Source organism: Oncorhynchus nerka, linkage group LG26, assembly GCF_034236695.1.
Source record: "Oncorhynchus nerka isolate Pitt River linkage group LG26, Oner_Uvic_2.0, whole genome shotgun sequence".
NCBI classification, from domain to species: domain Eukaryota; kingdom Metazoa; phylum Chordata; class Actinopteri; order Salmoniformes; family Salmonidae; genus Oncorhynchus; species Oncorhynchus nerka.
The window spans coordinates 53,371,231-53,385,028 of NC_088421.1; the positions used below are offsets into that span (position 1 = coordinate 53,371,231).

The 13,798-nt window shown below is 33.8% G+C and overlaps 1 protein-coding gene across 1 annotated transcript in view; it reads left to right on the forward strand.

The window, feature by feature from the left end:
* LOC115119008 (guanine nucleotide exchange protein smcr8a-like) overlaps positions 1 to 13,798 on the forward strand; it is a 62,379-nt gene that overhangs the window by 26,358 nt on the left and 22,223 nt on the right. Inside the window, exons 3-4 of the mRNA XM_065010892.1 lie at positions 10,140 to 10,400; positions 11,914 to 13,428. Of these exons, the coding sequence (XP_064866964.1) occupies positions 10,140 to 10,400; positions 11,914 to 13,428 (1,776 nt within the window). The remainder of the gene's footprint in view (positions 1 to 10,139; positions 10,401 to 11,913; positions 13,429 to 13,798) is intronic.

A 13,798-nucleotide genomic window follows, 5' to 3' on the forward strand; every position in this document is an offset into this window, starting at 1 on the left:
TATTATGTTGTATTGTACTCTGATGTCCTATTTTATTATGTTGTCCTATTTTATTATGTTGTATTGTACTCTACTGTCCTATTTTATTATTTGTATTGTACTCTACTGTCCTATTTTATTATTATTGTACTCTAATGATGTCCTATTTTATTATGTTGTATTGTACTCTAATGATGTCCTATTTTATTATGTTGTATTGTACTCTACTGATGTCCTATTTTATTATGTTGTATTGTACTCTAATGATGTCCTATGTTTTTATTATGTTGTATTGTACTCTACTGTCCTATTTTATTATGTTGTATTGTACTCTACTGTCCTATTTTATTATGTTGTATTGTACTCTAATGATGTCCTATTTTATTATGTTGTATTGTACTCTAATGATGTCCTATTTTATTATGTTGTATTGTACTCTAATGATGTCCTATTTTATTATGTTGTATTGTACTCTAATGATGTCCTATTTTATTATGTTGTATTGTACTCTAATGATGTCCTATTTTATTATGTTGTATTGTACTCTAATGATGTCCTATTTTATTATGTTGTATTGTACTCTACTGTCCTATTTTATTATGTTGTATTGTACTCTAATGATGTCCTATTTTATTATGTTGTATTGTACTCTACTGTCCTATTTTATTATGTTGTATTGTACTCTAATGATGTCCTATTTTATTATGTTGTATTGTACTCTAATGATGTCCTATTTTATTATGTTGTATTGTACTCTAATGATGTCCTATTTTATTATGTTGTATTGTACTCTACTGATGTCCTATTTTATTATGTTGTATTGTACTACTGTTATTTTATTATGTTGTATTGTACTCTAATGACTGTCCTATTTTATTATGTTGTATTGTACTCTAATGATGTCCTATTTTATTATGTTGTATTGTACTCTATGATGTCCTATTTTATTATGTTGTATTGTACTCTACTGTCCTATTTTATTATGTTGTATTGTACTCTAATGATGTCCTATTTTATTATGTTGTATTGTACTCTAATGATGTCCTATTTTATTATGTTGTATTGTACTCTAATGATGTCCTATTTTATTATGTTGTATTGTACTCTACTGATGTCCTATTTTATTATGTTGTATTGTACTCTACTGTCCTATTTTATTATGTTGTATTGTACTCTAATGATGTCCTATTTTATTATGTTGTATTGTACTCTACTGTCCTATTTTATTATGTTGTATTGTACTCTAATGATGTCCTATTTTATTATGTTGTATTGTACTCTAATGATGTCCTATTTTATTATGTTGTATTGTACTCTAATGATGTCCTATTTTATTATGTTGTATTGTTTATTATTTTATTTGTATTGTACTCTAATGATGTCCTATTTTATTATGTTGTATTGTATTAATGATGTCCTATTTTATTATGTTGTATTGTACTCTAATGATGTCCTATTTTATTATGTTGTATTGTACTCTAATGATGTCCTATTTTATTATGTTGTATTGTACTCTAATGATGTCCTATTTTATTATGTTGTATTGTACTCTAATGATGTCCTATTTTATTATGTTGTATTGTACTCTACTGATGTCCTATTTTATTATGTTGTATTGTACTCTAATGATGTCCTATTTTATTATGTTGTATTGTACTCTAATGATGTCCTATTTTATTATGTTGTATTGTACTCTACTGTCCTATTTTATTATGTTGTATTGTACTCTAATGATGTCCTATTTTATTATGTTGTATTGTACTCTACTGTCCTATTTTATTATGTTGTATTGTACTCTAATGATGTCCTATTTTATTATGTTGTATTGTACTCTACTGTCCTATTTTATTATGTTGTATTGTACTCTAATGATGTCCTATTTTATTATGTTGTATTGTACTCTACTGTCCTATTTTATTATGTTGTATTGTACTCTACTGTCCTATTTTATTATGTTGTATTGTACTCTAATGATGTCCTATTTTATTATGTTGTATTGTACTCTAATGATGTCCTATTTTATTATGTTGTATTGTACTCTAATGATGTCCTATTTTATTATGTTGTATTGTACTCTAATGATGTCCTATTTTATTATGTTGTATTGTACTCTAATGATGTCCTATTTTATTATGTTGTATTGTACTCTAATGATGTCCTATTTTATTATGTTGTATTGTACTCTAATGATGTCCTATTTTATTATGTTGTATTGTACCTACTGTCCTATTTTATTATGTTGTATTGTACTCTAATGATGTCCTATTTTATTATGTTGTATTGTACTCTAATGATGTCCTATTTTATTATGTTGTATTGTACTCTAATGATGTCCTATTTTATTATGTTGTATTGTACTCTAATGATGTCCTATTGTCCTATTTTATTATGTCCTATTTTATTATTGTACTCTAATGATGTCCTATTTTATTATGTTGTATTGTACTCTAATGATGTCCTATTTTATTATGTTGTATTGTACTCTAATGATGTCCTATTTTATTATGTTGTATTGTACTCTAATTGATGTCCTATTTTATTATGTTGTATTGTACTCTAATGATGTCCTATTTTATTATGTTGTATTGTACTCTAATGATGTCCTATTTTATTATGTTGTATTGTACTCTACTGTCCTATTTTATTATGTTGTATTGTACTCTAATGATGTCCTATTTTTATTATGTTGTATTGTACTCTATGTCCTATTTTATTATGTTGTATTGTACTCTAATGATGTCCTATTTTATTATGTTGTATTGTACTCTACTGTCCTATTTTATTATGTTGTATTGTACTCTACTGTCCTATTTTATTATGTTGTATTGTACTCTACTGATGTCCTATTTTATTATGTTGTATTGTACTCTAATGATGTCCTATTTTATTATGTTGTATTGTACTCTAATGATGTCCTATTTTATTATGTTGTATTGTACTCTAATGATGTCCTATTTTATTATGTTGTATTGTACTCTACTGATGTCCTATTTTATTATGTTGTATTGTACTCTACTGTCCTATTTTATTATGTTGTATTGTACTCTAATGATGTCCTATTTTATTATGTTGTATTGTACTCTAATGATGTCCTATTTTATTATGTTGTATTGTACTCTAATGATGTCCTATTTTATTATGTTGTATTGTACTCTACTGTCCTATTTTATTATGTTGTATTGTACTCTATGATGTCCTATTTTATTATGTTGTATTGTACTCTAATGATGTCCTATTTTATTATGTTGTATTGTACTCTAATGATGTCCTATTTTATTATGTTGTATTGTACTCTATGATGTCCTATTTTATTATGTTGTATTGTACTCTAATGATGTCCTATTTTATTATGTTGTATTGTACTCTAATGATGTCCTATTTTATTATGTTGTATTGTACTCTAATGATGTCCTATTTTATTATGTTGTATTGTACTCTAATGATGTCCTATTTTATTATGTTGTATTGTACTCTACTGTCCTATTTTATTATGTTGTATTGTACTCTAATGATGTCCTATTTTATTATGTTGTATTGTACTCTAATGATGTCCTATTTTATTATGTTGTATTGTACTCTAATGATGTCCTATTTTATTATGTTGTATTGTACTCTCTGACTGTCCTATTTTATTATGTTGTATTGTACTCTACTGTGTCCTATTTTATTATGTTGTATTGTACTCTAATGATGTCCTATTTTATTATGTTGTATTGTACTAATATGTCCTATTTTATTATGTTGTATTGTACTCTACTGTCCTATTTTATTATGTTGTATTGTACTCTAATGATGTCCTATTTTATTATGTTGTATTGTACTCTACTGATGTCCTATTTTATTATGTTGTATTGTACTCTAATGATGTCCTATTTTATTATGTTGTATTGTACTCTAATGATGTCCTATTTTATTATGTTGTATTGTACTCTAATGATGTCCTATTTTATTATGTTGTATTGTACTCTACTGTCCTATTTTATTATGTTGTATTGTACTCTAATGATGTCCTATTTTATTATGTTGTATTGTACTCTAATGACTGTCCTATTTTATTATGTTGTATTGTACTCTATGATGTCCTATTTTATTATGTTGTATTGTACTCTAATGATGTCCTATTTTATTATGTTGTATTGTACTCTAATGATGTCCTATTTTATTATGTTGTATTGTACTCTAATGATGTCCTATTTTATTATGTTGTATTGTACTCTAATGATGTCCTATTTTATTATGTTGTATTGTACTCTACTGTCCTATTTTATTATGTTGTATTGTACTCTATGATGTCCTATTTTATTATGTTGTATTGTACTCTGATGTCCTATTTTATTATGTTGTATTGTACTCTAATGATGTCCTATTTTATTATGTTGTATTGTACTCTAATGATGTCCTATTTTATTATGTTGTATTGTACTCTAATGATGTCCTATTTTATTATGTTGTATTGTACTCTAACTGTCCTATTTTATTATGTTGTATTGTACTCTAATGATGTCCTATTTTATTATGTTGTATTGTACTCTACTATTTTATTATGTTGTATTGATGTCCTATTTTATTATGTTGTATTGTACTCTAATGATGTCCTATTTTATTATGTTGTATTGTACTCTAATGATGTCCTATTTTATTATGTTGTATTGTACTCTAATGATGTCCTATTTTATTATGTTGTATTGTACTCTAATGATGTCCTATTTTATTATGTTGTATTGTACTCTACTGTCCTATTTTATTATGTTGTATTGTACTCTACTGTCCTATTTTATTATGTTGTATTGTACTCTACTGTCCTATTTTATTATGTTGTATTGTACTCTAATGATGTCCTATTTTATTATGTTGTATTGTACTCTAATGATGTCCTATTTTATTATGTTGTATTGTACTCTAATGATGTCCTATTTTATTATGTTGTATTGTACTCTAATGATGTCCTATTTTATTATGTTGTATTGTACTCTAATGATGTCCTATTTTGTACTCTGATGTCCTATTTTATTATGTTGTATTGTACTCTAATGATGTCCTATTTTATTATGTTGTATTGTACTCTAATGATGTCCTATTTTATTATGTTGTATTGTACTCTAATGATGTCCTATTTTATTATGTTGTATTGTACTCTACTGTCCTATTTTATTATGTTGTATTGTACTCTAATGATGTCCTATTTTATTATGTTGTATTGTACTCTAATGATGTCCTATTTTATTATGTTGTATTGTACTCTAATATGTCCTATTTTATTATGTTGTATTGTACTCTATGATGTCCTATTTTATTATGTTGTATTGTACTCTAATGATGTCCTATTTTATTATGTTGTATTGTACTCTACTGTCCTATTTTATTATGTTGTATTGTACTCTAATGATGTCCTATTTTATTATGTTGTATTGTACTCTAATGATGTCCTATTTTATTATGTTGTATTGTACTCTAATGATGTCCTATTTTATTATGTTGTATTGTACTCTACTGTCCTATTTTATTATGTTGTATTGTACTCTAATGATGTCCTATTTTATTATGTTGTATTGTACTCTAATGATGTCCTATTTTATTATGTTGTATTGTACTCTAATGATGTCCTATTTTATTATGTTGTATTGTACTCTAATGATGTCCTATTTTATTATGTTGTATTGTACTCTAATGATGTCCTATTTTATTATGTTGTATTGTACTCTATGTCCTATTTTATTATGTTGTATTGTACTCTAATGATGTCCTATTTTATTATGTTGTATTGTACTCTAATGATGTCCTATTTTATTATGTTGTATTGTACTCTAATGATGTCCTATTTTATTATGTTGTATTGTACTCTACTGATCCTATTTTATTATGTTGTATTGTACTCTAATGATGTCCTATTTTATTATGTTGTATTGTACTCTAATGATGTCCTATTTTATTATGTTGTATTGTACTCCTGATGTCCTATTTTATTATGTTGTATTGTACTCTAATGATGTCCTATTTTATTATGTTGTATTGTACTCTAATGATGTCCTATTTTATTATGTTGTATTGTACTCTAATGATGTCCTATTTTATTATGTTGTATTGTACTCTAATGATGTCCTATTTTATTATGTTGTATTGTACTCTACTGTCCTATTTTATTATGTTGTATTGTACTCTACTGTCCTATTTTATTATGTTGTATTGTACTCTAATGATGTCCTATTTTATTATGTTGTATTGTACTCTAATGATGTCCTATTTTATTATGTTGTATTGTACTCTAATGATGTCCTATTTTATTATGTTGTATTGTTGATGTCCTATTTTATTATGTTGTATTGTACTCTAATGATGTCCTATTTTATTATGTTGTATTGTACTCTAATGATGTCCTATTTTATTATGTTGTATTGTACTCTACTGATGTCCTATTTTATTATGTTGTATTGTACTCTACTGATGTCCTATTTTATTATGTTGTATTGTACTCTAATGATGTCCTATTTTATTATGTTGTATTGTACTCTAATGATGTCCTATTTTATTATGTTGTATTGTACTCTAATGATGTCCTATTTTATTATGTTGTATTGTACTCTAATGATGTCCTATTTTATTATTTGTATTGTACTCTAATGATGTCCTATTTTATTATTTGTATTGTACTCTAATGATGTCCTATTTTTTTATTGTACTCTATATTGTATTGTACTCTGATGTCCTATTTTATTATTTGTATTGTACTCTAATGATGTCCTATTTTATTATGTTGTATTGTACTCTAATGATGTCCTATTTTATTATGTTGTATTGTACTCTAATGATGTCCTATTTTATTATTTGTATTGTACTCTAATGATGTCCTATTTTATTATGTTGTATTGTACTCTAATGATGTCCTATTTTATTATTTGTATTGTACTCTAATGATGTCCTATTTTATTATGTTGTATTGTACTCTAATGATGTCCTATTGTATTTGTTATTGTACTCTAACTGTCCTATTTTATTATGTTGTATTGTACTTGATGTCCTATTTTATTATGTTGTATTGTACTCTGATGTCCTATTTTATTATTTGTATTGTACTCTAATGATGTCCTATTTTATTATTTGTATTGTACTCTAATGATGTCCTATTTTATTATGTTGTATTGTACTCTAATGATGTCCTATTTTATTATGTTGTATTGTACTCTAATGATATCCTATTTTATTTTGTATTGTACTCTAATCCTATTTTATGTATTTGTATTGTACTCTAATGATGTCCTATTTTATTATTTGTATTGTACTCTACTGATATCCTATTTTTTATTTGATATTGTATTTTATTGTACTCTAATGATATCCTATTATTATTTGTATTGTACTCTAATGATGTCCTATTATTATTTGTATTGTACTCTAATGATGTCCTATTGTATTTTGTATTGTACTCTAATGATGTCCTATTGTATTTGTATTGTACTCTAATGATATCCTATTTTATTTGTTGTATTGTACTCTAATGATATTGTATTTGTATTGTACTCTATGATTCCTATTGTATTTGTATTGTACTCTAATGATATTGTATTTGTATTGTACTCTTCTATATTATTATTGTATTTGTATTGTACTCTAATGATATCCTATTGTATTTGTTGTATTTGTACTCTACTGATATCCTATTTTATTCTCTATTGTATTTCTATTGTATTCTATGTATTGTATTTGTATTGTACTCTAATCTATATCTATTGTATTTGTATTGTACTCTAAATATATTGTATTTGTATTGTCTAATTATTGTATTTGTATTGTACTCTAATGATATCCTATTATATTTGTATTGTATTCTATTATTCTATTATTATTTCTATTGTAATTCTATATATTCTACTCTAATTCTGTTTTGTATTGTACTCTAATGATATCCTATTCTATTTGTATTCTACTCTAATTATATTATTGTATTTCTACTCTAATGATATTGTATTTCTATTACTCTAATGATATCCTATTCTATTTATTGTACTCTAATTATATTCTACTACTCTAATGATGTCCTATTATTTGTATTGTACTCTAATGATATCCTATTGTATTTGTATTGTACTCTAATGATATCCTATTGTATTTGTATTGTACTCTACTGATATTGTATTTATATTGTACTCTAATGATATCCTATTGTATTTGTATTGTACTCTAATGATATTGTATTTGTACTCTACTCTAATGATGTCCTATTGTATTTGTATTGTACTCTAATGATATCCTATTGTATTTGTATTGTACTCTACTGATATTGTATTTGTATTGTACTCTAATGATATTGTATTTGTACTCTACTCTAATGATGTCCTATTGTATTTATATTGTACTCTAATGATATTGTATTTGTATTGTACTCTAATGATATCCTATTGTATTTGTATTGTACTCTAATGATGTCCTATTGTATTTGTATTGTACTCTAATGATATTGTATTTGTATTGTACTCTAATGATACTGTTTTGTATTGTACTCTAATGATATCCTATTGTATTTATATTGTACTCTAATGATATTGTATTGTACTCTAATGATATCCTATTGTATTTGTATTGTACTCTAATGATATTGTATTTGTATTGTACTCTACTGATATTGTATTTGTATTGTACTCTAATGATATTGTATTTGTATTGTACTCTAATGATATCCTATTGTATTTGTATTGTACTCTCTGATATCCTATTGTATTTGTATTGTACTCTAATGATATCTATTGTATTTGTATTGTATTCTGATATTGTACTACTCTAATGATATCTATTGTATTTGTATTGTACTCTAATGATATCCTATTGTATTTATATTGTACTCTAATGATATCCTATTCTATTTGTATTGTTCTACTATATTCTATTTATATTCTACTCTAATTCTGATTCTATTTATTTGTATTGTACTCTAAATATCCTATTGTATTTGTATTGTACTCTAATGATATCCTATTCTATTATATTCTACTCTGATGTCCTATTCTTTATATTCTACTCTAATGATATTGTATTTGTATTGTACTCTAATTATATCCTATTGTATTTGTATTCTACTCTACTGATATTGTATTTGTATTGTACTCTAATGATATCCTATTCTATTTGTATTCTACTCTAATTCTATTTATATTCTACTCTAATTCTGTTCTATTTGTATTCTACTCTAATTCTATTTATATTCTACTCTATGATTCTGTTCTGTTACTCTACTGTAATGACATCCTATTTTACCGTTTTCTGTTACATTCTATTATATTCTACTCTAATTCTATTCTACTCTAATTCTATTATATTATATTATATTCTACTCTAATTCTGTTCTGTTCTACTCTAATTCTACTCTAATTCTGTTCTGTTACATTCTACTCTAATTCTATTATATTCTACTCTAATTCTATTATATTCTACTCTAATTCTATTATACTCTAATTCTGTTATATTCTACTCTAATTCTATTATATTCTACTCTAATTCTGTTCTGTTATATTCTACTCTAATTCTGTTCTGTTACATTCTACTCTAATTCTATTATATTCTACTCTAATTCTGTTCTATTATATTCTACTCTAATTCTGTTCTATTATATTCTACTCTAATTCTGTTCTGTTATATTCTACTCTAATTCTGTTCTGTTATATTCTACTCTAATTCTATTATATTCTACTTTAATTCTGTTCTGTTATATTCTACTCTAATTCTGTTCTGTTCTACTCTAATTCTGTTCTGTTATATTCTACTCTAATTCTATTATATTCTACTCTAATTTTATTATATTCTACTCTAATTCTATTATATTCTAATTCTGTTCTGTTACATTCTATATTCTACTCTAATTCTGTTCTGTTATATTCTACTCTCCAGGGTGGTTCTATTAACTCTAAGGAGGGGGCTGTTCTGACTAGTCTGTTTCTCCTCTCCTGTAGTTTTGTGGAGGACTCCAGGGTGGTTCTGGGTAACTCTAAGGAGGGGGCGTTTGACTAGTCTGTTCTCTCCTCCCCTCCAGGGTGGTTCTGGGTAACTCTAAGGAGGGGGCGTTTGACTAGTCTGTTCTCTCCTCTCCTGTAGTTTTGTGGAGGACTCCAGGGTGGTTCTGGGTAACTCTAAGGAGGGGGCGTTTGACTAGTCTGTTCTCTCCTCTCCTGTAGTTTTGTGGAGGACTCCAGGGTGGTTCTGGGTGACTCTAAGGAGGGGGCGTTTGCCTACGTTCACCACCTGACGCTCTATGACCTGGAGGCCCGGGGCTTCGTCCGCCCGTTCTGCATGGCCTACGTCTCTGCCGACGAGAGGAAGATCATGCTGCAGTTCCAGGAGCTGTCGCTCCTCTTCTCCCGCGCCTCCGAGTGCCTGAAGACCGGAAACCGACGGGCCTTCGCCCGCGAGCTGCAGAGGAAGCTACGTGACCTGGAGTACGAGGACACACACACTCACACACACACACACACACACACACTCTGAGACACACACACACTCTGACACACACACTCTGAGACACACACACACACACACACACACACACACACACACACTCTGAGACACACACACACTCTGACACACACACACACACACACACTGACACACACACACTCTGACACACACTCTGAGACACACACACTGAGACACACACACACACTCTGAGACACACACACTCTGAGACACACACACTGAGACACACACACACACTCTGAGACACACACACTCTGAGACACACACACTCTGAGACACACACACTCTGAGACACACACACTGAGACACACACACTCTGACACACACACACTCTGAGACACACACACACTGAGACACACACACTCTGAGACACACACACTCTGAGACACACACACACTGAGACACACACACTCTGAGACACACACACTCTAAGACACACACACACACACTCTGAGACACACACACTCTGAGACACACACACACACACACACACTGAGACACACACACTCTGAGACACACACACACTCTGAGACACACAAACACTCTGACAAACACACACACTGACACACACACACACTCTGAGACACACACACTCTGAGACACACACACTCTGAGACACACACACTCTGACACACACACTCTGAGACACACACTCTGAGACACACACACACTGAGACACACACACACACACTCTGAGACACACACACACTCTGACACACACACACACACACACTGACACACACACACTCTGAGACACACACACACACTCTGAGACACACACACTGAGACACACACACTGAGACACACACACTCTGAGACACACACACTGACACACACACACTCTGAGACACACACACACACACACACTCTGAGAGACACACACACACACACACTCTGAGACACACACACTCTGAGACACACACACACACACTCTGAGACACACACACACTCACACTGAGACACACACACACTCTGAGACACACACACTCTGAGACACACACACTCTGAGACACACACACTCTGACACACACACACTGAGACACACACACACTCTGAGACACACACACACTCTGAGACACACACACTCTGACACACACACACTCTGAGACACACACACTCTGAGACACACTCACACTGAGACACACACACACTCTGAGACACACACACTCTGACACACACACTCTGACACACACACTCTGACACACACACTCTGAGACACACACACACACTGAGACACACACTCTCTCTGACACACACACCCTCTCTGAGATACACACACTCTGACACACACACACTGAGACACACACACACACACTCTGAGACACACACACACTGAGACACACTGACACACACACAAACTCTGACACACACACACACTCTGACACACACACACTCTGACACACACACACACACACACTCTGACAGGTTCCTACTGCTACCATCTGTTGTAACTTCCTGTTGTGCCTCTCCTGCCAGGTACACACGGTCTGTTCTGCAGAAAGAGGAGGGGCTTCAGCGGGAGGCGGGGCCTCAGGGGTGTTACTCCGCCCGCGCGGTGGACAAGGCCAACGAGCTTGCGGCGATGGAGAAGAGTATCTACGAGCACCGAGACCTGCTGAGGCAGATCACCTCGTACCCCCTCCGCCCTCGCCGAGACCCCCACGCCGCACACTGTCAACACTGTGTCACCGAGTCACAGAGACGCAGAGACGCGGCGCCCGGCCCCGACCGTGACACGGGGGAGGAGGCGGGACAGAGGAGGCAGTCCTACACCCCGCAGCTGATCAAGGGGAAGTCGGCCAAGTGTTTCGCCAAGCGCCTGAAGAACCTGACGGAGTTGTGCGAGGAGAGGTTCTACGAGGCCACCGTGGAACTACTCAACACCACAGAGCGGTGTTTCCGGGGGGACTTGTGTTACCTGTACACCCGCCGCCTGGACCGAGCGCTACGCAGGAAGCAGAACGTCACCAACTTCCTGTTTGAGGAGGAGCTAGGGGAGGAGGAAGAGGAAGTAGCGGTGCTGGGAAGAATCTTCTGTTCTCTCAACCACACAGTGGGGACGGACTCACACACACACACTCCTTCCATCGTGCTTTGCCCCGAGCCACCGGAGTCTGTGGAGGTTCTGGAGGTGAACCCTCCCTGCCCTGATAACTCTGCCCAGCAGAGTGAGGCCCTGACCGGGGAGGAGAGGCTGGAGTCGTCACTCTCTGATCTGACCATGGAGACGCAGGACCAGGAAAGCTCTGAGGAGAATAAGGACAGCTTCAGTAGTGACAGGAGTGGAGGAGAGGAGGAGGAGGAGGGACGGGAGGGAGGAGATCAGACCCCTGTTTTTCTGCTGGAGGCTGAGGAGGGGGGCGAGGGTGAGAGACACCGTGTGTGTGAGAGGGAGGGAGAGGCAGAAGGAGTGTCTAACAGAAAGAGGGAGGGAGAGGCAGGAGGAGTGTCTAACAGAAAGAGGGAGGGAGAGGCAGAAGTGCTTGGGAGAGAGGAGGGAGGGGCTGAGACAGAGGAGGGAGGGGCTGAGACAGAGGAGGGAGGGGCTGAGACAGATGAGGGAGGGGCTGAGACAGAGGAGGGTGATGGACAGAGAGTTCCTGATCCTGAGTTACTGGTCCAGATGGACACGGCCTGCTGCATGTCTCAGGAGGGCTTCCTGTACAACTCCTCTCCCCCAGACAAGCTGCCTGCTTCTGGGCTGCAGCCCGGCTCTCTACCCCTTCCCCTGGTGGTCAACCAGGAGCCCCAGGCCCTGCTGCCGGTCCAGGGGGACTACGGCCTGGGTTCCCCCCACTGCCAGAGCCCTGGGGCTGGGCTGGACCTGCCCGTCTCCTCCTCGGGAGATACCACCTCCAGGGGTTCGGACCAGGACGGGTGGGACTGTACCATGTCAGCGTCTACGGGGTCCGAACGGGCCGGCTCACCTCTGGGGTACGGGGGGTTGGTAACGCTGAGGCAGAAGAAGAGGGCCGGGCAGGGAGCGCTCAGGTGAGTCACTCATTGGTTGATTGATACATTCTATAGGTTAGAGGACTCCTGATATCTCCAGTCTATGTGTGTGTTTTCTATACCTGCCCCCCCATGGAAGGTGTTTTCTATACCTGCCCCCCCAATGGAAGGTGTTTTCTATACATGCCCCCCCAAGGAAGGTGTTTTCTATACCTGCTCCCCCCATGGAAGGTGTTTTCTATACCTGCCCCCCCCCCCAATGGAAGGTGTTTTCTATACCTGCCCCCCCAATGGAAGGTGTTTTCTATACCTGCTCCCGCCCATGGAAGGTGTTTTCTATACCTGCTCCCCCCATGGAAGGTGTTTTCCATACCTGCCCCCCCCCGCCCATGGAAGGTGTTTTCTATAC